Source organism: Spea bombifrons, chromosome 6 (genome assembly GCF_027358695.1).
Source record: "Spea bombifrons isolate aSpeBom1 chromosome 6, aSpeBom1.2.pri, whole genome shotgun sequence".
Classification (NCBI taxonomy): Eukaryota; Metazoa; Chordata; class Amphibia; order Anura; family Pelobatidae; genus Spea; species Spea bombifrons.
The window spans coordinates 6,318,416-6,343,499 of NC_071092.1; the positions used below are offsets into that span (position 1 = coordinate 6,318,416).

At 40.7% G+C, this 25,084-nt stretch overlaps 1 protein-coding gene across 2 annotated transcripts; it reads left to right on the top strand.

The window, feature by feature from the left end:
- The first annotated feature begins 9,329 nt into the window (after nt 1-9,329).
- Nucleotides 9,330-24,867, top strand: IP6K2 (inositol hexakisphosphate kinase 2). Of its 2 annotated transcripts, XM_053468898.1 has the most exons (6): nt 9,330-9,398; nt 17,812-18,072; nt 20,090-20,315; nt 20,939-21,111; nt 21,807-21,982; nt 23,038-24,867. In XM_053468898.1, the coding sequence occupies exons 2-6, from the start codon at nt 17,871-17,873 to the stop codon at nt 23,548-23,550; spliced, it is 1,290 nt and encodes a 429-aa protein (XP_053324873.1). In that variant the 5' UTR covers nt 9,330-9,398; nt 17,812-17,870; the 3' UTR covers nt 23,551-24,867. The 2 variants fall into 2 exon arrangements, with proteins under 2 accessions (XP_053324873.1, XP_053324872.1); XM_053468897.1 differs by lacking the exon at nt 9,330-9,398 and having other exon boundaries at nt 17,767-18,072.
- Nucleotides 24,868-25,084: the final 217 nt, after the last annotated feature.

A 25,084-nucleotide genomic window follows, 5' to 3' on the forward strand; every position in this document is an offset into this window, starting at 1 on the left:
GGAACGAGAGGAAGTCTGATAAGCGTTTACATGATGGATTAGAGGTTTTCTGTAAAGAGTGATTCTGATAAAAAGTGCTAACAATGGAACAACGAGCAGTCATTATTTATTGGTTGCTGTGGCAACTACATTAATTTAACCTCTTACACAAGAATCGGCCTTAATATACAAGATGTAGTGAAAATGTTCCCATCGACATGATTACCTGGTTTCTTTTATGGGCAGGACCGCAAGAGTAACGCGTGGAAGACGTCATTGTTTGCCCGAACTCGGCGTCCATGGGACATGGGTGACACCTCGCACACCTTCGTTAAAAGAAAGCACCAAACAGGGACACGATGCTGACTGACAGCACGGACTAAAGCGACCTGGTACCTTCCTTCATCAAGAATCACTGATCTGAAACAACTATTTCATAAATGGATTTTATTCTATGGTTGACGTAGAACTTGATGGAGGATTCGAGCCAATTGGCCCATCTAGGCTGGCTATTTCTCCATACAGTAAAAAAAAGCTCAAACCTTAATCAGTCGTTAGTCTTGTTTAAGATTCAGGAGCCATGTTTAATACCCTCACTGTATTACCCTCTACCATGTTTATTGGAAGGCTGTTCCACTTATCTACCACCCTCTCAGTATAGCAAAACGTCCTTATATTGCATCTAAGCCTCTAACCCTCTAGTTTTAGTTGATAACCTCTTGTCCACACATTTCCTTTATCACATCGTCTCTTCTCTCCGCCAAGCTGGGTGTTTAATAGCCAGCCAGGTGCTGATATTCTGTACAAAGAGATCTAACAGGCGATGAATTGCTTGTGAATGGGTCCTCCAGGAGATGTCACATGAAAGGCTCGGCGTTTTGTTCTGAAGCTGATTAAAGAGAATTGGGGATATGAATGCGTGTGTAATGCCGTCGCTGCAGAAGCGTTTGTTCCAGGTGGGATCCGCATTATCACTTACATCCGTTTAATGGTAACTCATTGGTTTAGTAGGGAAAGACTATTGGTTCTATTCACTAACCCCTGATGTTTCCCCCAGCAGAAGTCCCTTGTCAAATGAGACATTACCACGTAGTTCAGGGTTCTGCAAGTTGGGCTGCCATTGATCCTAATAGGGACTCGGGGGAAACTTTTGGTGCTTTTATTGCCATTTGTTGCCCCTGAGTTGGGAAGCTTGGCATGTTCGGAAGAGAACGTTAACGATACCAGGAACCAAGTTAGGAGCCAAGGGTGTGTTTATCCTTAAGTTTGGCCAAGTAAGCCCACCAAGCGGGTTACCCTCGGATGGGAGTTATATACATTGTTTCTTTCAAAATTTAAATAGATCACAAAGTGCTGCGTAATATCTGTGGGATCATTGAAAATTGCCAAACCTGGCTGTTTTTCTGGAGTGTGTTAATGACAGGGCTAATAAAATTCATAATTAGTGGGTCTTGTGAAGCCGGCTTGTAGGCTCCTCTGCACCTGACTATTATCACATTCTGCTTTCATTGCGGGATTTTAATATTCTCTGTTTGAATCCCAAATTGGTTTTGCTGACCACAAAGTATTGTTATTGTGCAGAATCAGCTGGCAGGGTACGGATAACAGAGGGAATACATCTTCATCGGTACGTCCAAAGTTCCGCTCAATACAAGCTCGGTTTTACCCTTGCCTGGGGCAATACAAAACTACCACTCTGATGCTCTGATTGGCCAATGGAGTATAAAGACTTTACATTTCAAGGGTGGAGCATGTTATGGCATCACGGACCCTTGCATGACATCATTTGTTATTGAATGTCCCAGGAAGGAGACAACCCAAAATTGTTATGCACGAGAGTAATTAAGTAAAATAATATTTCATTATTAAATAGTTAGGCGTTCAGTTAATTAGGCTAATGATACCTACATCATTGCCAATTAGTCATTCATCCAGTTCTTCCTATGTGCTATGTCTGTAATATATATATATAGGCGTTCTGCAAATATATGCATGTGTGGGTTTGGACTTCTCAAGAACTTTCTGTGCCGCTTTGCTGAGAATGATGCTGAGCGTCTGTACAGAGTGATCAGAAATGTAATACGGTGCTGGGACGTAGCACGGACTTATATAAATGTGCGTTATCAGAACGCCTGACATTTGGGTGAGCGATGTTAGGTCAGCCCAGCCCTGAAAGAACATAACTCCAGTTGACGATCTGACAGCCTGTCTATTGATTAGCGCTCTCCAGGCGATACGCAGCCCATTAGCCAGTTCTTTCTGACAGTCTCTGGCACCTTGACAATGTGATATGACGGCTCACAACCTCTTCTCGTGTACGACGCTCTGACTTAACACGTTCATTGTTTTTGTATTATTCATGTCTCTGTTTTGGTTTGCATGATGTTTTGTAGAACAGATGAGAAGGTATTGCAAAATCCGCCAAAGCAATACCAACATATTTTCCATGGACTTAAAGGGGAGCCTTTGCTGTCACAGCTTTTAGAACAATTAAATTCAGTAACTAAAGCTGATTTTGTCGATTGGTTTCATTGTTCAAGCAATTGGCTTTAAGGAAGCAGATATCGGAGGCAGCCCGTGGCAGAGGCAGCATGATCTAATCAGCCCCCTCACCCACCCTTACAAAGACTGCTTCGACCAATCATCAACAATCAGCAACATCAAAGCAGGGCAGACATAATTTAATATCCTTATCACAGGAAGAGAAGATGACTTTTCCCACGGCACACATATAAAGTGGGTCTTAATCTGTAAAGGCCATTCCATGGATCTATTTAGTATACAGAACTATATGTTGTATGATTTGGGAAAGTAGCGGATCATATTTTACCCCTTAAGGACAACGGGTCGTCCTTAATCCCTTTAAGGACAATGCATTGTGAGCCCGTACATGTGCAGGCTTTGTCGTGAAGGGGTTAAATGTCAGATCTGCCAGAAGCCCCAAACCAGCCCACAATCATTTGACATTAAGGTTTATGAGTTAAAATTGCGTTTATCTTTATTGGGTTAATAAACCATACCGTTCCTCAAAGATGTATGATGCTGTCTCTTTCTTATGCTCTTATATGATGGTTTTTGCATTTGGACTTTATCAATTTCTATTATCGGCTTCTAGTTCTAATCTTTACTTGCACAAGTGCTGTAAAGTGTTTTTTCACCAACGCACGTGCACGGACCCCCTGTTGGGAGCCATGTATACCACCAGCGAGGTCCATCCACCTGCCTAAGAGGCGGACAGCTGTTCAGCCATAAAGTGCGACTGACTGTTTGCTTACGTGGGTGGGGAACGAATAATGACAATAGGATAAGTAAGCGCTCTAAGTAGCTCACAATACACACCATTTCGAAACTAAACAAACAGATCCAGAGAGTTTCTGTATTCAGGAAATAAAGCTTTTTAGGTGAAATGTCTGGTTGAGTTGATGTAAAATTATAGACACGTAAAAGGTCTCACAATTCTTCTAAAGTGCTCCGTTATCACACGGAAATCATTTCGAAATGATTAAATCATCAGGTGGAAGCGCCTTCAAAAGCAAACAGGTATGACTAAAAACCCAACATCCGAGTCACTAAAATAACCATTTATGTATCGGGAGCTGGAGATTGTCTATTAAATATAAAATAATATCAGTACTCGTTCCAAATTTAACCCATTTTGGCCAAGTAAGCCCACTGCAGAGGTTTACATCAGATGAGGATATTTATTTATTTTTACACCCCGGTATATAAATATAAAAACCTCCACACAGTGCCGTGTTTGGATTGCGGGATAATTGAAATAAAAGTTGGAGCAAGGTCCTTCTGTGTCTTGGGCCCAACGCCCCACCAAAGTTGGACACCGAACGCTAACTACCCGACCTTTAAGATTCTAATCAAGTAGCTATATAAACACGGCGTCTGCTTACATGCAATAAAGGTTTAGTTAAGAAACAGTTTCCTATAAACAAACCAACCCTGTTGTTCACGGTCATTCTTATCTCCTTGTAGACCTCCTTGAACGTTCCAAAGACTGTTCTATTGAGAAATCCGGCATTCTGGTAGATGGCACGGCAACACACACACTTTCTTTAGAATACAGAACGCTTTACCTGGTAACAACATAAGATATATTTTATTATATTCATAAACAAGTGAAGGCGACAGAAGAAAATGAAATTGGCATGAAGTTCAGACGCGATGGACTGCCTCCTACGCGGTGGTCGATGATGTCATATTTTCCTACACAATAATGAGAACACAAAAGTCTTGTTTTTTGAACTTGAGTCACTCAGTAGAGGTATTACTCACACAGGTAATGCCTGCTTTTACGGATGAATATATATATATTCATATATATATATATTACTTGTAAACAATGGTACAGGGGGTACTGGACTTATTTTTATTGGATAAATGTGTACACAATTATTTCATATAAATGATCTAAATGGATTTATACCACCGCATGTTACCAGCCCTGTCACCACCTCCCTTCTCCGTGTTATTTATTTCAATGTTTGTTTAGAACAATTTCATATTGTTGGATACAGATTGATTTTTAACTCACTAACGACAGCGGCTTATTCTTGAAAATGCCTGGTGGCCGCATGGTGTAAGAGTATAAGACCATGGCATGTGGCCACGAGCATCTAGCAGACAGCCAATAGAGCAGTGATCACCCATTAAGGCCAACAACAAAATGACTGGGGCTGTCAGCGTCAGTAACCCGCATATGGGCTGAAACACTAGGTTTTATAAATGTAGTCTATCTTTAGAATGACTGGGTCCGTGCCTAGTTATCTATTAATACCAGTACTGGGAGAAAACACAACATACATAACATACAGGACAGATTTCAAATAAATGGCACTAGGCCGGTCGCACCTGTGCTCCCTGTTCTGAAGAACGCATTCACCCCATGGTGCGTCTGTCCCACCCTACGCTGCTTTAAATGTATTTATTTCTCCCTTGAAGGAATCATGACATGTAAATGAGACCCTGTACTTCAAAGTCTCTGACCTCCTTTCACTCCATATCTAGAACCGACGTTCTCTTCGCGTCCCGCCGCACCTCCCTTCTGTTTATTTGGAATAATTATATGCCAGCGCCTGACAACTGTTTAATAGATGTGCCCTTGCGCAATCCAAAAACCAGATGAATGTTTAGCTCGAAGCCAAACAGGTAAACACGATGGGTGTGCTGAGAATAAATGAATAATCAAGAATGAGCCACACAATGCCGTTTACAGTAAACAAGTTTTCTTTTTCTTATTCGGGTTACAGCTTGGAGTGATATGAAAGTCAAAGGAGCCTCAAGGGGACGTCGGTAGCAAAGATTACAGGGGTACAAAAGCTGGACTCCAAGGGAGGCATTTTGCTTTTATTTTGGGTTTTGATTGGACCTTCCATCTAAAATAATAATAATAATAATAAAACAGAAAGCAAACGTCTCATAGAGCATTTAAATGAATATATTGTTAAACCTAAACAGATTTAATATCTTATTTCAGATAGATTGTACTTTATTGCAAGTAAAAGTTGTGTTTGAGTCTCAACCATCTTGTAATAGGTTCACTGGTCATATGACAGCTGCATTTTAATTCGCTCGTTGTGGTTTTTACTAATTATTTCGTCGTTCCAACGTTCTTCTTTGTGGTGAAACAGCATTCACAGAGGTAAAGTTAAGGGGCAAGCCAGGTTCTGAAGGAGACCGGAAAGATGACCAACGGTAGCGTCATCTGGCACAATACGGTTAACTACAACCGAAAAGATGTTGTGCTCTTGGGAGTATGTGACAACAATGTCGTCATTTAGACTCATAGTTGGACTAAGATAAGAATAATTTGTTGCCTCCCTTTGTCATACAAGAGCTGTCGCTCTTTCCCAGTATAGTATCTCTTAAACCAGCATCTGTGTTGTGCTGATAACCATTTCCCCGTACATGGAGGACACATTAACTAACGTAAGGGCTTGGGTGGAATACGCACTTGGGTAATTAATGAGCTTAATTAAGAACTACATTTTCAAGAAAAATTTATGTTATATTATAATACATACATATCTGTAAATGTCCTAAAAACGGGGAAAATATAAGTGTTGTATGAGAGAAGTTACAGTAGCTCTACGATACCCAGTCAACTGGAAATACACCAGTAAACAAGCCCGCGGCAAAAGCTTTGTCCGGTAATTTTGTCCCATGGATGACCGAGACTGAGATGTCTAAACGCGATGAGTGATGTACACAAACACAAGCCCTGCAATGTACCAAAATAAAGTCAGCATTGCAATTCTCCCTCGGCGGCCAAAGGGTTGTACATTATTACTCTAGAAGTAAACTCGGGGTAAAACGAGGACACGGAGTGATTTGAGGTTAAAGTGCTAGAGCCACACAAAGCTCTACACTTTCCAGTAGCACGGGTCAGAATGCTTGATAAAGCACTTTGTTTACAAGGTCCGCTATCGACGTGAAGTGTATACAAGGTTAGTCGCCAGGAGTTAGCCCTGTCCATTGGTCTTCATCCAATGTGAGCGGAGAAGGAGCTACAGAGTTAATAATATTTACTTTCGTCAGCAGGCTGTCTGCCTGTTTGACTACATTCAAATCCAGCTGTGCAGCTTCCTGGCACGCTTTGCATCATATGTGCAGACTTCAGAGACCTTTCATTCCTGCTTACACGGCAAAACGGGGAGAAACACCCAAAACAAAACAAACAAAAAAAATTAACTCCTTGAAAAAAAAAATCAGTAGAGACCTCAGATGCTTCATTAGTTCTCAAGCTTTTTCAAGATGTTATTTATGGCCAAAGGTCCCCTAAATATATAAAAAACATTACACATAAATGTCAAGTAAAGTAAACAAGTTCATAAAATACTCAGGAAACGTCCAGATCCGTATGGACTGTATCAGCCTTGGCCGTAGACTCTATCTTTATGCCTTGAAATTGCTATAGTGTTAGTTCTTGGTTGAAAAACGTCAATTTTAAAGCATTTTTTTGCATTATTTCTTTTTAGGCTCTCTGCATATACCGTTCCGTCACATTTTTGTTTGCGTTTGGCGCCACTTAAGTAAAACACACACTTACCAAATACGTACAGTTCTGTTTATGTTGTAACTAAGAAGTTCTTGAGTCCGTTGGGAGGTATATATCTTGTTAACAATATAACCTAAATATAAATATTGTGAGGATTTGTTTCCTTCAGCAGAAGAAACCCGATTACCTTTTTTCACATACGCAGTGGTCTGTTTATTTATTTGAAAGGAGACATAGATTGTATTACAAGGCAAAAAACAAAACAAAAGTCGAGACAATAAAAAGACTATCCTGAAGATTCTAAATCATGATAACATAACCCCTGTTAGATCTGACTGTTCTGACCTCTAAATATGCGTAATTAGTAATTACACTCGTTCAGAGGATATCAGTGAGAGTATATCGCAGGCTCCGGCTTTATAATTGCCGCCAACGATTGATTCCAGTGGAACAAGCTCAAAGACTAACACCTTTGGAAATGCATGAGATTATAAGAAGTCTAGGGACATGGTGTCACGCCGTTAATTGCACAATAAATAGTCAAAGGTCGTGCCAAGACATCGAAGCAACAAATTATTAAACAAAAGGGCGCTCACGTTCCCAACTTTCACCTGTAGGTCCACAGCTCACAGTCACACAGAAGCAGACATGACTTTGTGTCAATAAGAAAGTGTGGAGACTTGTTTGTCCATGTAAACAAAGCAGGGGTAATGAGTATTGAATAAACAATGTGAAGGACCACCACCGAGGTGGTTCCCGTAACAGCATTCAAAGCCCATGTGCACAGGTCAGGCCAGTTTTCAGAGAGTGTGGCTACGACAGTTCTCCAAGTCTGCCATCCTAGCCATATTTATCACTGGCCAGGTTTAGCAGAGTTCCTTGAAAATAAAGTAAAAACCACAGTTGTGTGAAAATGATTGTGATGTCTCGTCGTGCTGATACTTAGGGTGGGACGTCATGCTGATAGGGTGGGACGTCACGTCACGCTGATACAAGAAAAATAAAAAAATAAAAATCGAATAATGTAAAAAGCTGGACTAAAGGGAAGAGGGGTTTGTGCACAGGTTGAAGTCATCCCTTTTCCTCTTTAAAAATATACTCAGTGGCTCCTCGCACGACATTTAGCTATTGTATGATGTCATTTTGGAGTAACACAGACGGTATACTAAACAGAAAGGAAGGTGGAGCCGATCTCCAACATACAGTCTTTGCTTTATGGAGTGCATAAATTTCTCCAGGTTCCACCAGGAAATATTGGGTTCTTATGGCCATTATTTCTGGGTCCGGTATCAACTAAGGGCCACACCAAATCCTGCCACAGCCTCCATGTAACAAAACCAAAAAACTCTCACCCAGCCCTACTTTTAAGACAAGGCATCAGCATTCAAGTTAAGAATGTGGTGGCCTTACACGGGTGGCTTCTCCAGAATCGTACTGGCTGCGCCCCCATGATGGCCACAGCGTGATGACAGGACATCGGGTGTAAAAAACTTTCCGTGCATGCACACCGGATCTCATTAGACACTTCCCCGGAGCGTATGCTGGCTGCCGGTGAGTATATGAAGCGCATCGAGATGTATTCGCTGATCGCATCTCCTGAGCAACAAATTGTTGAAGGTTGGTGAAAGGGGTAAATGTATTTGGGGGATTCCACATAATACCCCCATACAATTGCAATGCAGTCAACACGTTCATTTAAAGGGACCTCCCAGGTATCGTTTATGGGCACCTGGGACCTCTCTGGGTTTTGCCCGGAGGCTCTGGTACAATTTCCGCTTCTCTGGGTCACCACCGGAGCCACGTTCTGACACGTCTCACTCTCTGCCCGTATCCCCATCAAACAGTGGTGTGTGCCGCGACGTCAGCGGAACATTCTGCCAGCAAGGGGGCTCCAGGTAGCCGGACCCTTAAAGTTCCCAGGTATGCATATATGTTGAAGGGCATATGATGGTTGGAATGCCCCTTTAACCCAATAAAGCACATACCAGCCCCCTGCTATCTATATCACATATATTGCCGATGATGTCACATATACCCCTGTGAGGAGCTCTCCTCAGACTGAATACACAGTCTGTATTTGCCCAGCTCTGGATGAGTGGGGATACTAAACAGGTCCATGATGTCTTTGTACACTAAGCTGCCCTGATAACTGCCCCTAATCACTAATTTAAACAAATACACCTCCCCTCCCCGTTTCACCCGTGCGAACGTTTCACACGTTCTGCCCTCGGTTGCCATCCGTCCCTTAGCAACACAAACTGCGTTCTGCCCAATCATACGGCGCCTCGGGTCTCCGGCCAATCGGAAGCCGCTTTCACACCGAGGCTTAGAAGGCAGAATCCGCCATTTTGATTCCACAGAGACAAAAGAGAGGAAGGTGCCGAGAATCCGGAAGGAGGTTTTATCGGAGGTAAAATAAATATCCTAATTGATGGCTTTATTTTCTTTTCTTTTACAGCCTCTGACTAAAGATAAACTAATGAGTGTATATACAGAAGGAATACTGTTTAAAGTGGGATTTATACCTCAAAAAACATCGTACGTGACACATGAAAATATGACTATATATATATACGCTGCTCTCTCTTCTCTCTACATATACATGTGTGTATGTATATACCTATATAGATATATATATATTTATGGGGGTATATATATATATATATATATATATATATATATATATATATATATAGGTATAGGAATATATATATAGGTATAGGAATATATATATAGGTATGGGAATATATATAAAGGTGTGTGTATATATATATATATATATATATATATATAATCATAGGAGGAACCTGGTACAGATGGCTCAAGCAGCTGACTTTGAAATACATTTTATTAATGTATATCTTTCATCGTAATGTATCTGTCTGGTATTATTTGCCCTTTGTATGTATGTGATTTATATGTATATATATAGGCGGTGGGTTGTTTATTTAGCTGGGAATTGAGACAGTCACCTGTATAGTGTAATGAATGTATAATGGTTATGTAATCAATGAAGCGGTACAGGGGAAGGGGCATCGCCATTGATTCTGTGCCCTGGCGGGTTGTTACGTAACGTTACGTTTTCTTTGCATATTGGGATTTGAAGGATGGATCTGATAGCGTGACTTGGTCGCTTCATCGGTTCAGGTGTCAGATTCCATCGTCCTGCGGTTTGATGTATGATAGTCCCACAGCCCTTAGTGATAATGGCTTGTACTATCCACATAGCCAAGTGTATGTCAGCCAGCGCCAAGCCCCAAGTTAAATCATATTTAGACTTGACCTGTCCCGACCCCGCCTGTTCCTTGGAATCTTTACCTCCTTCCTCAAATAAAACTTGGATAGCGAGACCAGCTGAGCCTCCTGAGAATGTTTTCCCAGTAAAAATCATATTTCATATAACACTATTGGCACTTCTGGTTTGATTTAGGTGGCCTTAAAGCTTACAATTTGATTTTTGGGGTATCAGGAAGATTGGAAACATCCCCAAGCAGAACATTTAACTGCCAAGTCTGGCTCGTACACTTTTATCACTTAACTTATCTCAGAGTTAAGTTTTAGCTTCTAACGCACAGATAAAGTGGTAAAATATGCAATAAAAAATACAGGTTCCTATATATTTTCACAACTTGACTGTGATAGGGTGGTGTATGACTGAAGGGGTTAATGTGTATGGCAGTACTGCAGCTTCCTGTTCCATGATGTCATTTCAGTGATTATTCAAACACACTTCCCTTTCTGGCCGGCAGCTTATGTTCATGGTTTTTTCTTTTAGCTGTAGCTCTTTAATGTACACTTCATTTTTTTCACCGTGTGAATTTTATCATCCACGTTATGTTATTTGATTGAATCTCGTTTGCGTGGCTTGCAGGTCTGCAGTCATTAGTAATTTCAGTTAGCAGAGTACATGGATTACATGAGATTGGGAGCCGGGGGAAGTCAGGAGCATTTATGGCGTTTATTTCTAAATAAATGGCTAAACCTGTCAATGATTTTCATGTCTTTCTTGTTTAATTTGCGATGTGGCTGGTACATTTTTTTTAATCCTTTTATTGTTCTTCCAAAATATGTTGGTTACATTTTACTGTAAGCATTTGTTCTGCTTTATTTAACGTGCAAATATTGTGATGGACTGTACGATGAACTAATGACATGTATACAAGTGGTCCTAAAACCATAGCAACCAATGGAATGCAGAATACACCAGTCATCAAGACCATTGTGGTTACTATGGTGATAAGAACACCTTTCAAACTTTTAAACAGTTTCCTACCCCCCCCCCCCATTTGATCAAACAGAATGTGAGCAAATTGTGTTAATTGGATTTGGATGCATTTTAAAAGCACAATTTAGCCAACATTATGTTTAAACAGATGTTTTCTTCAAGTATGTTGTAGGGCAGGTCTTCAGCAGCCAGGTAGATGTGGCTACTATAGCAGGAAACATCACCATCTGGACCTACACACATTGTGTGTCCATTGTGACCCAAGAAGTTACCATCTATGGCTGTGACTTTTGAAATGCAAATTGTGATGCCCATTGTTGTGTTGTACAAGCAGTCCATTAATAAAAGCGTTTAGTAGATTAGGCTTTTTTTTGTTTTTACTTCATTTAGGGGTTTATGTTAAATGTAGAGCAGGACCGGTGCCTTGCCAGTTCTCAGACTCCATGAGAAATCCTCAGGCTATATGATATTTCTGCGGTCCGGCCCCCAGCAGTTGTCATGAAATCGGAATCCTGTGACTAAGCATCTGACACGTGAAACACGCGAGGCTTCTCATTTCTTCCAGTTGTCCTTGACTATCTGCTTCTTTTGTGCCATTCTTACTGGGTCTTATCAATGATGACTGTTCTGCTTATCTATTAGAGATGTAATGCCCCTGAAATTGATTACTCCTGCGTTTAATTATGAGCCAATCTGAACACTGTGCGCATTAACAAGGGCAAAGGCTAGGTTTATTAACATTTGGTCCGGGGAGCACACGAAAGAGTCTGTCTAGGTGCTGACATCTTGCATTTGATACTTTCTATGGTGTTTATACCTCCTTGGCCCTGTCCTAATCCCAGCGGAGAGAATCCTCTTCCTCCCTCTATACCCTGAAACGGCCCTCGTCTCGCTGCTTCTCTATAACTGCATCAGGTCCCTTTTAAGGCTTTTCTTGCTGTGGAAAGGTCTCCACTAAACTGCTCCCACGTATACTTTCTGCTGTCTCCTCTCCCAGCTGCCCCCTTTTCTCACCGTTCACCGCCTCAGCCCTTTCTCAACAGCTTCTCTCGCTGCTTCCCACCCCTGGAATCCCATCCCTGTCAGCCTGCGTCAACAACCGTCCCGTATAATCCTCCGTGCTCCAGCCTTTGCATGCTTCACATCCTTTCTCACGTCTTAAAGGCCGATGCCAAGCAATCTGTCCGTTTAGGCTTTAATGCACATTTAGGATGTTCCGGCTCCTTGTTGCTATTTTTTTTTTCTGGACAGGCCGGTAAAAATGATTAAACATTGGATTGCGGTCCTGTACGGCTCGCCACCCTTTTCTACTGATTGGTGAAAGTATTATGTGAGCTCTTTATGTGCATCGAATATCAGATTAAAGTACAACATGGATAGATCACCAGCCTGCATTATTCTGGACATGTTTCTTTTTAATTGTGTTAAATACTCATGACAAATACTGCTTCACCCTCCCCTGCTCATCGACGAGTATTTTGATGGCTCTCTCAGGTCCTTAAGTGGCTCATTATCTGCTTTGGTTCCAGTGACTGTAAACGTTGGCTGCATTTATACATTTGCTGTAAAAATCTTGCACCAGAAATGTAAGATTTAGTCGGTTATTTCTGCTTTTTCTCCTGTGACTTTGTGGTCTCGCTTGTGTTGCGCAGTCTGCGTGTTTTATTGCTGCATACCCTGAGCTGCGATGATGTAATAATACTATCTGTGGTGTAACATAATACTGGTTTCTATGAACTGAAACCTTTGCGTAGGTTACAGCTTGGACTCGAAGGTATACGATAGCATTTCACGTTTATGTTGGTGAAATGATACATTCAACCATAGACTAAACAATAATATTTATATATTAGTTTGGATGGAAACATTAATTAGCTTCCAATAAATGTTATCTGCCGTAGGCATCGCTCTGCTTAGGACATCGATGCTTCCCTTTAGTTAGGTAGCCGTGACTCTTATAATTTGTCTCCTGGCACCATGCCTTATTTGCTGTATTATATTTCTCGTTGTTATGGATAAATCTATTCCTGGATACTAAAAGAAAAAGGTCATGTTGGACATCACCGTTCTAAAGTTTGGGGTTACTTGGGGAAATGTCCTTGGTTTTAAAAGAAAAGCACATTTTGTCTATAAAAAAAAACGTAAAATGGAACAGAAATCCAGCGCAGACAGAGTTAATTTTGTAGATGACTATTGTAGCCGGAAAAGGCTGATTTTTCATGGAATATCTTTGCCCTGCCACTCGCTCTCTGTGACTCTGTTACATTGGGCCCTGTTACCTCGCTCTCTCTGTGATTGTTACATTGGGCCCTGTTACCTCGCTCTCTCTGTGACTCTGTTACATTGGGCCCTGTTACCTCGCCCTCTCTGTGACTCTGTTACATTGGGCCCTGTTACCTCGCTCTCTCTGTGATTGTTACATTGGGCCCTGTTACCTCGCTCTCTCTGTGATTGTTACATTGGGCCCTGTTACTTCGCTCTCTGTGACTCTGTTACATTGGGCCCTGTTACCTCGCTCTCTCTGTGACTCTGTTACATTGGGCTCTGTTACTTCGCTCTCTGTGGCTGTTGCATTGGGCCCTGTTACCTCGCTCTCTCTGTGATTCTGTTGCATTGGGCCCTGTTACCTCGCTCTCTCTGTGACTCTGTTACATTGGGCCCTGTTACCTCGCTCTCTCTGTGACTCTGTTACTTTGCTCTCTGTGACTCTGTTACGTTGTGCCCTGTTACCTCGCTCTCTGTGCTCCTATTCCATGTATAATTTTTGCTCTGACCTATTGAGGACTTTCTACTTTGGCACTAGATACAAAACTATCTTGAAATATATACCTGTGATAAGTTAGTTGCTAAACAGGTGCAAGTTGGACCTCACTTGTTCAACTGATTGTAATTTAATAATATGCAGTATTAAAAAAATGTTTTATTCCTTAACCACATATATATATATTTCAATTCCATTTCTGTTCAGCCAACTTGCTCAGAGTGACAGACAATACACCACGTACCGAACACCATCAATAATTTAATGATGATGTCATTATCATAATTGCGGCTCAAGAGTATCACCTGTTCACAGGACAATAGCATGAACTCTCCTGCGCAACTAATCCTTCTTAATTATATTCAGATAGAATATAAATAACACAAACTTTGCAGCTATCGTTCAGCTCCTTCGTGTACCCAAAATGTGCGTCAAGATGTCCTCTTCCTTTGCATCATTTTCCATGGTTAGGTTTCCCCTTTGTATTGTATATTTATTATTTTTACTATTATAATGTCATTGTATAGATCAAACACCGCTACCACTGCAAATCTGTTTATTTGTTCTTGAAGAAATGAATTGGTTTGGGAGGCCGGATCTATTTTGGGTTTATCTGTAATATCTCTGATACCTGTTCCCGAAATGACGTAGTTCTGTAACCATCTGCAAAACTCTGCAACCGCAGCTTTTTTTCTGTGTTTTTTTCTATCAGCAGCTGCGTTATTCCAGTCCTGAATCCCGGTACAACGCCATAGTGTGTTGTTGTTGTTATTGTGTGCCGAATTCAAAGCATATTTCTCAGATATTTCATTAAAAATGGGTTTTATGAAATTGGAAGCAGATGGCCAACAGTACCACGCGGCTGGATTTTATTCAGCGTCCAGGAAGGGGATCCATCCATAAAGAATAACCGTAGCCAGTAGGGGGCGCAGCCTCTCGGGGTATTTGGTAACGCGTACACCAGATGAAACGCGTTAAGCAGCTGTTTATTTGGCGTGACACTCGGAGCGGTATCCTGCGCAATCCGGCTCCGGTACCAGATGCTGCAGCTTCCCGTGCTTTGTTTACAGACCTGTGTATGATAGTTTATTTAATAAGGAAACTAAAGCTTTTATACTTTATGCTTCTGCAGTTACAACCTGGTCACGTCGGAGCTTTTGTATACAAAGTGACCACTTAGTGCACTTATCACTATAGCAGCGAAGGAAATATCCCATTTAACGGGACATTCCATTTGTTGCTATGGTAATGAGACAATTTTTAAAACTTTGCATTAAGAGCACTTTTTATACCCATAATCTGCCATGTCAGTCGTCTTTGGGTGGTTTGACGAACATGGCATTAGTTGGTCTACAAATGCAGTTAAACAGGAGACCTGCGAGACCTGCCTCAGAATTTGTATATTCGGGCTGAGCAGGTGAAATGACATTGCTATATCTGTTACTATGTTTGGGGGATTATTCCCGAAAGCATCGACCTGTGCAATATGAGACCTGTGTATTCGGATGACGCTGCTGGTAGAGCGTTACCCTCATCGCCAGCGACAACATCACAGCTGTTCTCAAAATGTCTGTGAACAAAAAATCATTCGATCGCTAGCAAACCTCATTAGTTTGCGTTTATCTGTCACATCTGCTGAAAGAGAATAATCCAAGTCATCATTTTGCAAAGTAATATTATTTACTTTCTGTTCTCCTGACTCCCGGGGCCTCCCTAACGAGCGCTTTTATTTCTCATGATCCCAGCGGATTACGGCAGGCAGAAAGAACATGTTCAGGCGTTTTGGTCCCTTTCTATCAAGAAAATGTTGCCCACGCTTGGTGTTTTAACCTTATTGAAGGCTACAGTTTGTACAACGATGCTACGGCAATCTGAAAGATTATAGAACAATTCAAACCAATTTGCTTTGTCTGTTGAAGATCTTTAATGATCTTTACTATGTGGCTTTATAACAGCAATATATTTTTGTATAGCTGCATATGAAGGTTAAATGATCCTCGTTTGCAACTGTAACATATATTAAGTGTACGGGAAGCTTGGGGAATTACGAAATGTCACAGTCCCTTTAAATATAGAATTCTTCCCATCATTCCAAGTGTTCTGATGAGCTCACCAGGGATTGAGGCGAGGCTCTTGTGTTTCTGCTGAAGTTTCTTGTTTGTGTGTTTCGTACATATGCTCGTGGGTTCTTTACATACAGAATCTATAGTGTAATTGTGATGTATGATGTCAATCATCATTTTACAGGGTAGTTGTGCGTCCGGTCCATTGCTAGGACATTGAGAATTAACTGGTCAAATTTGTCTGAAACCAAACTGTAGCAGTCAGTGTTTATAACAGTCGAGGGAGACCGACCACACTTGACTTGAACTGCTTATGGCAGGCAGATCTTAACGCTGATTGCAAGAAAGACAATGAACAAGTTTGGACCTCACAGGTATCTGTCTGCGTTTAGCCCCTTCCATATACCAATGGAAGCCTTCCATGTTTTGGATACTGGTCACTGCGCCTTACTCCAGGGCTGGTGAAAACTGGGGGCCAGAAAGATGTAAGACTATAGAGATCGATGTACGATGACAAAAAAGTTAGTCGAGCCCTGCCTTACTCTCAAACATGGTGGTGTTTTGTCCACCTACTTTTGTTATACAAATTACTTGGTTGCAGTCATCTGTGGCATTTCGCTGCAGCGTTATTGGGAATGTGTAAGTGTGCCTGCTGAAGCATATTTTATTAACCCTCTGTTTGCATTAGATATTTTTATGATATCATTATCAGCCCTGTACCCCTAGGCGAGTCTGTCGACTGCAAATTTAACTTAGTGGGATTTACTGCGCCTGGTGATGACAGTCTCTTATGGAGCTTTGTAGAAATACAGGTGTATACATACATACATACACACATACATACATACATACATACATACATACATAAATGCAAACATATGTTCTAGAAAGGAAACCTCTGCTAAATATTATTGTAAGATTTGTCAAATTATTAAATGTTTTGGGATCGATGGTCTAGCTTCCTATTTATGGGCTTGCTTTGGTTTAAAAAGAAAACAGAGCACAAATAACCTTAAGGATTAAACAAACGATTGTGAGCCCTTTAGTAGTGTAAAGAAAGGCGTGGAAGGGAAAGTGCCGCGGCCGAAGATGGCTTACGGCGCCCTCTACTGATGGAAATACACTGGGTTACACTGTTGTCGTCTCTAAGGGGCTGTGTGGCTTTCTAATAAACATGCCACCATAATCCTTTATTTATGTTTACATTTTACTGCATCTTGATATTCCTTACATCACAATATGCATATTCTTGTATATATTTATTTCTCGCCAAATCGATGCCTTAAAATAGTTAAGTGTTTTCTACGCTATCACATTGAATAATAGTCCGAGTTATAATATCTTAAATGCCTGTGGGGATTTGCAAAGCGTAGCTCATCGGATCTGGCAGTTTAAGGGTTAAGGCATATGAATTCAGAATGCAAACAGCTGAGAGCCGGCAGCCTTAGGTTCCTTCTCCACCTTCTTTTGTCTCGTAGCCTGTCTCCAGGGCTCCTCCCAGCCTCCGAGCGGCGAGCGCTCCGGATTGGCCGGGCGTCTTGCGGGAGGAGCTCAGCAGATTGTTTTTCTTCTCCTGCGTGACATCACCTATTTGTCTCTGCGCTGGCAGCTTTAAAGCTCAGTCGAGGATTCGCTGGCTTGCGGGACACACCGTGACCAGCGCTTTGGGGAAATAAAAACACTGAAGACATTTTTTGTTTGGCTGACTTTTAGAAACTGTTTTCTTTGTATCCTGGTCTAAACAGAAGGGATTTTGTTACATTTGTTTCAACAGAAGCCTTAAACGGGTAAGCTGCAGAAAGGACACTCTGCCCCCTCTAATGTGCAGTAAGGATGAGCCCAGCCTTTGGAGCCATGGAAGTGGAGCATTATGCAAAGGGAGTTTTACTCGAACCTTTTTTACACCAGGTTGGAGGACACTCCTGTGTCCTTCGCTTTAATGACAAGACCATCTGTAAGCCGCTCATTCAAAGGGAGCATCTGTTCTATGAAACACTCCCTACGGAGATTCGGAAATTTACACCTCAGTATAAAGGTAAGTTACTTCTTCTTTGTGGAACTGCTTGCTGTTTCTTATGCCGGTATTGCTGATTCTCCCCGAAACTCTTCTTTGTAGAAGCAGTTTGGGAATTACTGTATTTTATTTTTTTCCCATATATTTCAATGTTGTCAGGGACAGTCTGTGATGCGTGTCTTGGAGATGCTTACCATTGGGTCTTGGCTGACTAAAAGCATTAGAGTTTAGACAAGCTGTGCTTTTGGCCTTAAGTCTCCTATAGGCACCAGTAGGTAAGTGGAAACTGTTCAGACCAGCTTTTAAAGGTACATTGTCTAATAGGTTTTTTTTCCCTCCACCTTTTCTCTTTTATCTTAACGTTTCCTATGGTTGTTGTTGTTGAAAGCTGGTTTTAATGCCAATAAAATTCTCACAGTTGATTTATTTTACACATTATGGGTATGAAAATAAAAAGCACAATAGGTAGTCACGCCAAATCTTTAATCTATCCTCTATTTTCCTAGCTGCTTTGCGGTTTAAAGGAAATGAAAGTAGAATCATGGTGAATAAGTTGAGTTGCATCACAGTTGAATCATCTGACGTGTGGGAGGTAAATCCCGTTCCCCTCGGGCAATACCAAATTTAATATCCTTTGTTGGTCTTCATTGTAATCCAACGGTGATTCATTAGCAAAGTATGCATTTTCAGTATAGACTTGGTAAATGTTGTTGCTGAAGGCCATAGCTTCTGGAGCTAAAATCAGGTAAATTGTGACAGGTGTGTTTGTAGCAAAAAAACGAAACAGGTAAGGATTAAATACGGAAACTGTTTTTTGAAGGTCATGGGTTGAAATATTAAATTGCTGTGTTGCATTATTTCTGCTCGTTTTTTTTTTTATGTTTACAGCGTGGTTGGGGGTTGATCAGTGTTGTGGTGACTTTACCCTAGGATGATGGCTGTTTTTGTTAGTTGGCTTCTCCCTCTTGTCTTTGTAGCCCTTCCTTTTTTTGTGCTTTTAAAGCAGGGACTGTCTGAGCTTCTGCACTCAGTTCCAGCCACTATAAGACTCAGGTCCATCTGCTCAGATCAAAAGTGCTACTTTCTCCCCGCCGTCCTGAGGGATGTGGGCTTCAAGAGGTGGTGGTGGTGCAGAGCCTAGAAAAAGAGGGAGATTAAAGACTTTAAAGGCATGCTGTGGCACACACGGGAAAACAGCTGATCCGTACAGCCATGTCAGAGACTGAACAGAAACCAAAGAGATGTAAATAAAAAATAAAATAGTACATATTATCAGAGACTGTTTGGTGCAGAAAACAGGCTTTGCTCTTTATGTTCGTTGTCTTTGCCCTAATAAAATAAAATCAACATAAAACATCAAAACTGATGATTCTCAGCAGAAGCAATTCAGGCAGTGTTTGTTATAACAGACTTTTTAAAATTGCCTTTCTCACCTCCCCCCTCACCGAATATTTCTTTTATTTCTATTTTGCTATGGTTTGCTAATCTCCCAATATTTGTTTTGTTATGATGCATAACCCCCCCCCTCATATATAATTACTCCCCTTTCTGGTTTAATAATATTTTTTAAATGCTTTTCATTATTTCATTTATTTATTTTTTGCTTTGCTTTGCTTTGATGAAACCCATTTTTTTTGTGTTTCACTGAAAGATGTAAATGAGAAATGGTTTACATCTTTTTATTTTTATTATTTCAATCGCCAATGGTATCTGTTTTATTTCAATAAACATTTATGAAGAAACGAAAGTGTCTCCTGTTTTTATTTTGTCAGTTGTACGTTGCATTAAAGGATATGTTCATATAAAGTGCCCCTGGAAGTTATTGGTGTTAAACGCTGTGTTTGTGTGTCAGGTGTTTCTGTATTTAGATGTCTTGATATTTGTTAGGTTGACAGATGAGATTTGGCCTGTGGCAGGATAAATGCTAAGGAATGGGTAAGAAACAAACCATCACATAGTTCTCGCTGTAACCTCGTGTTACATTGTATCTAGCGTGCCATGTCTGATTCCTAAGCGCCTACCTTTTCTACCCCTCCAGGTGTGGTGTCCGTGAGCTTTGAAGAAGACGAGGACGGGAATTTATGTCTAATAGCCTATCCCTTAAACGGGGACCAAGACAACTTGGAAAATGTAGACTATTCCGATTGCGTCGAGACAAAAAATAAATATCTCAGGTGGACTAACAAGAAAGCTCTCATGTTGGAAAATGATAACATAACCAAGGAGAGAGTTCGACAGCACAGAAAAGAGGAGAAAATGAAAAGGTGAGATCTGAAAAGAATGCAAAATATTTGTAGTATTTAAGAGAACTTTAAGAGCCGGCGTATGATATTCTTAGATGCAGGTTGGGCGAGGCAAGTCATTTTATAGTTTATGATTTACATCAATATACGGTCTTTTGGAGGTATGGTGTCCTGGCTTTATATATTACCTGCACCAGCTTTCTTTCCAACAAAAAAATATTCCATTTTCTGTGAGTCAGACCTGGGGTGGGAGTCCATAACCGGCCACAACGTATACATTGGGAGTTGTAGTTTACCAACAGCTGAAGAGTCACATTCCCGTTGACTTCTCGCAATGTAATTTAACAACCAGAGTGTTTACATGAGGATTTTCCTGCCCTGAGCCACGTTGTTCTTGGCAAGAGATGCTGAAAAGCGTGACTAGTTGGCCCTAGCGTCCATTGGTGTGTTTAAAACACATCCGCTTGTGTTCCTGTAGGACGTAGCTCTCTCTGCATTGTTGAGGGGGACAGGTTTCTCCTAGACCATGTGATCATTATTTTGCACTTATTATATCTGTCAAGGATTGTAATACATTGTAGAATATAGAGTATCTGTATCTGTTTTTTTAATAATAAGGTTCTTTTTTCCTTCTGTATTTTCAGTCACAAACTAGATGAAGAATTTGAATGGTTAAAGAAGTCTGAAGTCTTATACTACAGTGTGGAGAAAAAAGGGAATGTTGGTTCACAGTTTAAGCACAACCCTTGGAGCATGAAATGCCACCAACAGCAGCTCCAACGCATGAAAGAAAATGCCAAACACAGAAACCAATATAGTATCCTTTTTATTTGCTAATATGTGATGACATCATCTCTCTATGTGATTCTATGTTTGGATATCTATATAGCTATATATATCTTTAGACGGAGACCTCTGAGGCAATTCTTGGGATGATGCATTTTATTGCTCTGTTCTCTCCATGTTTTGCACGTAGTAGAGTTTCCGTCTTATAGCAAAGGTGACACCGCAGTAAGTTTAACCAGCGCTTATCTTAAGCTGTCTGGTGATCAGACATGTACTGAACAGCGAAAGCTGATTAATTCTAAATGCCCCGTGTCACTTCTGCTGCTCGTCTTGCTCCATTTAAAAGAACATGTGCTAAAATCCCCGTGTCTTATACCCATCAGACTAAACTCAATTTATTATACTTCATATGAAAAACTGTATACATACCTTGAGTTTATTTTGCCAGATTTTTTTTATTTAGAATTGCAACTAATAATATTGTAAAAAGAGAACATTTCTTTTGGGATGAAATGCATAATGTTGTTAAAACCTTTTTTTTTTTTTTTTTTTGTTGAAATAATAAGGATTTAGTTCAAGCATGGGAAGCCTACAGAAACAAGCTTTTGTTAATCATAGTCTGTATTCTGTTAGTTTAGGATAATCTTTTTACTTTTTGAATTGCATTAAAGTATAAAGAGAATATGAGAGGCAGAGTATATATGCATATATTCCTTAACTAGTTAGAATTCATTCTTTTGGAAAATCTGACCTGCCGATATCAGGTACCGTGTGTCTTAGACCTGAAGATGGGAACTCGACAACATGGCGACGATGCAACCGAGGAAAAGAAGGCCAATCAAATTCGGAAGTGTCAGCAGAGCACGTCGGCAATTATCGGGGTCCGGGTGTGTGGAATGCAGGTAGGTTGCTGGTCCCCTTTTATAGATGATTACATTCTTCTTTTAGTTCACTTGATAGAGTGAACAGTATAAAGCTGCTGGTCGGGTCACAGAGCTTGGTTTACAATCCACTCCGGTTCCCATTCTCTCCGCCAGCGAAGTAGTAATGAGATGTAAAATAAGAAGTGTCTAAATTTGGGATGGATTAGTCAACCCGCCTGAAAAGGTTATAATGTTTGTCCAGTAAGCGGAATGGCTTGGGAGATGTTTATCTCGTTTCATTATCAGTGGGTGAGTTTATGAAGCCGTGTGAAGGGATTGATTATACCGCTATGTCTGGGGGAGGAATTCACTGCCAATTACTTGTTCACCGGCTGAGTGGCCTGTCATTGATTCTGCTAAACATAATTATTTAAGCTTAGCTGACTTTACATGTTTGTGTTTCCAGTTCACTGGAAACGGCAAGGTTAAAGCAGTCTATAGAAAACCAGGAACGTAACACAGCATTGACCAAATTAATAACACATGGCGATGCCCCCTTTACTGTCTGTAGTAAACAAACCCTGCATAACATATAACCCAGTGCAACATCCATGCATAATATCGGGGCCTGACTCTACTGCACGTTGATAAGCCTCACAGCCGTAACCGTATCACCCTGTTCCTGTAAAGGTTACGGCTTTGGCTTAGTGTGCCAATCCTCGTTACCCTTTCTGTTTGAGCCTCAATGCCCCACGATTAGGGGCAGACAGAAATAGGCCTTGTGGGGGGAGAATCTGTAAAGGTCCCACGAGCCATCAATGTCAAGGTTGCATTGTTGTGGTTAAAGGAGAGGCTTAATATATGAATTTGTAGATTGCCAGCAGAATTGATGATTGCATGCTCTATAGGATTCAGTGCCCCATCTTCGTGAGCTTGCAAGCTCTTTACCTAATGAATCCTCTGGTCTTAGTCTATCTATCCCAGTCTCCCCATTCAACTTGAATATAATCTAAGAAGCACTGTGTAAGTTGGTGCTATATAAATAAAAGATAATGTCCAGTTATAATCTAACCCGATGTTTCCTTCAATTTCAGGTCTATCAGACTGGTACTGGGCAGCTTATGTTCATGAACAAGTACCACGGCCGGAAACTTTCAGTCCAGGGTTTTAAAGAAGCACTTTACCAGTTTTTTCACAACGGGAGAAACCTGCGACGGGAACTGTTTGAACCTGTAATCAAAAAACTGACTGAACTTAAAATAGTTTTAGAAAAACAGGAGTCTTACCGATTCTATTCCAGTTCGCTTCTTATTATTTATGATGGGAAAGAGGTACCGGAAGTTCCCATGGACTCAGACCCCGAGGACTTGGACGATTTATCAGAGGAGTCGTCAGACGAATCAGCGGGAGCGTACGCTTACAAACCTTCGCCCAATAAGACCACCGCTAGCACTGTCGACGTCCGGATGATAGATTTTGCACACACGACCTGCAAGTTTTACGGGGAAGACAGCATTGTGCACGAAGGCCAGGACACCGGCTATATTTTTGGACTTCAGAATTTAATAGCAATTATTAAAGAAATTAGAGATGAACGTAGTGAATAAAGGTCATGCAAATTAGGTTGTATGAAGCACTCTATTGACTGTTTATATTCCGAAATGATGACCACGTAGTGGTAATAGAAGTCATTACAGGATCAGGTGGGCTTACCCCATCATATAAAGACTTGGTTTAAAAACAAAAAAAAAAAGAAAACGGGCATTTTCTTACAGCTGTGCTGGAAATGGCACTGATTAATATTGTAAAATTTATTTATTTGAAATATTTCTAAGACATTCCATATTTGATGATTCAAATACCTCTGTTACATCTGTGTGTATGTGTTCCAATAAAATTCCTTTATTTTTTTCATATTTTTTTTTTTCCCGTTTGTCATACGCGGTGCAGTTCGTATCCGTGGTAACACGATAAACTGTATTCTACGTGCGTTTGCCTGAAAAGTGTAGCCTCGTCTTCGCCTGAGTTATAATATTTATGACACAATGTATACAATTGTGTATAAAAAAGGAAAAAAAAATGACATGTAAGTTTTATGTTCTACAGGAAAGTTATGCTTTATGTAGCAATTTAATTACGTTGTACTTAGCTGCACATAATATGTTCTATTTGTTTTGCCCGGAACATCATGGAATGGTTTCATGAACACGTGCCTTCTAGCAGAAAGAAATCATGAATGCCAAATGTTCAGCCATAGCATTATGATAACGGTTAAATGAAGCTGTCCGTTGAAACGGGAACTGAAAGTTCACTAGAACTGTGTGGGAACTCATTTGCACATGTTTGCTTTTTTTAAAGATATCATTTAACCAAATATTTCTATTTTGTGATGAGATTCTGTGTTGAGGAACGGGAAATTTGAACCAAGAACTCGTTTCATTGCAATGTTTATGGGGTACTTTTCATTGAAGCAAGCGGAATACAAACAATGCAACCTGTTTTTGTCGAAACCAGATGTCATGGATAGTAATGAGTTAATGCAGACTTGTTCATGTATTGGGAATGGGGATTGCCTCGCTCCCAATCATTTGTTTATGGGTTTTCTTGGCCGCCTGCTGGTTTTTCATAAAAGATGGATTTTCAGGGAGACTTTCATCATGTCTTTTAGAAAAGCTGCATTTCTGTTACTACTAGATGTTAATATAGGTTTGCACATTTAGAAGCAATATTTGGGGCGAATGATCCTTCACCATCTAATGCACAGTTAATGACATCATAATAGGTATTTAAAGTACAATTTCCGTCGATGTTAGCCCATTGGTTCTTTACCAACTTCAACAAACCATCCTTGTATTCAGTTGATGAGCAATGGATAAATCTGTGTTCCTTTGGTAGTAAATAAAAACATCTTCTATGAATTGTAAGCGATCTGTAAAGGCTGTGCTTTGTTATGAGATGATTATTTGGGGTTTGGAGGACGCGCATAGTCGAGGCACCTTGGAATAATCCAGTTTTGTGACTTGCCTTAAGGTATTTAATGCCTTAGTTTTGTAAACTCAGTCATAAAAAGGGTTAGGTTCACCGCCACGGTATTAACTGGCAGGTAAATTTTCTACAAATGTTACTTAATCCAGGAATATT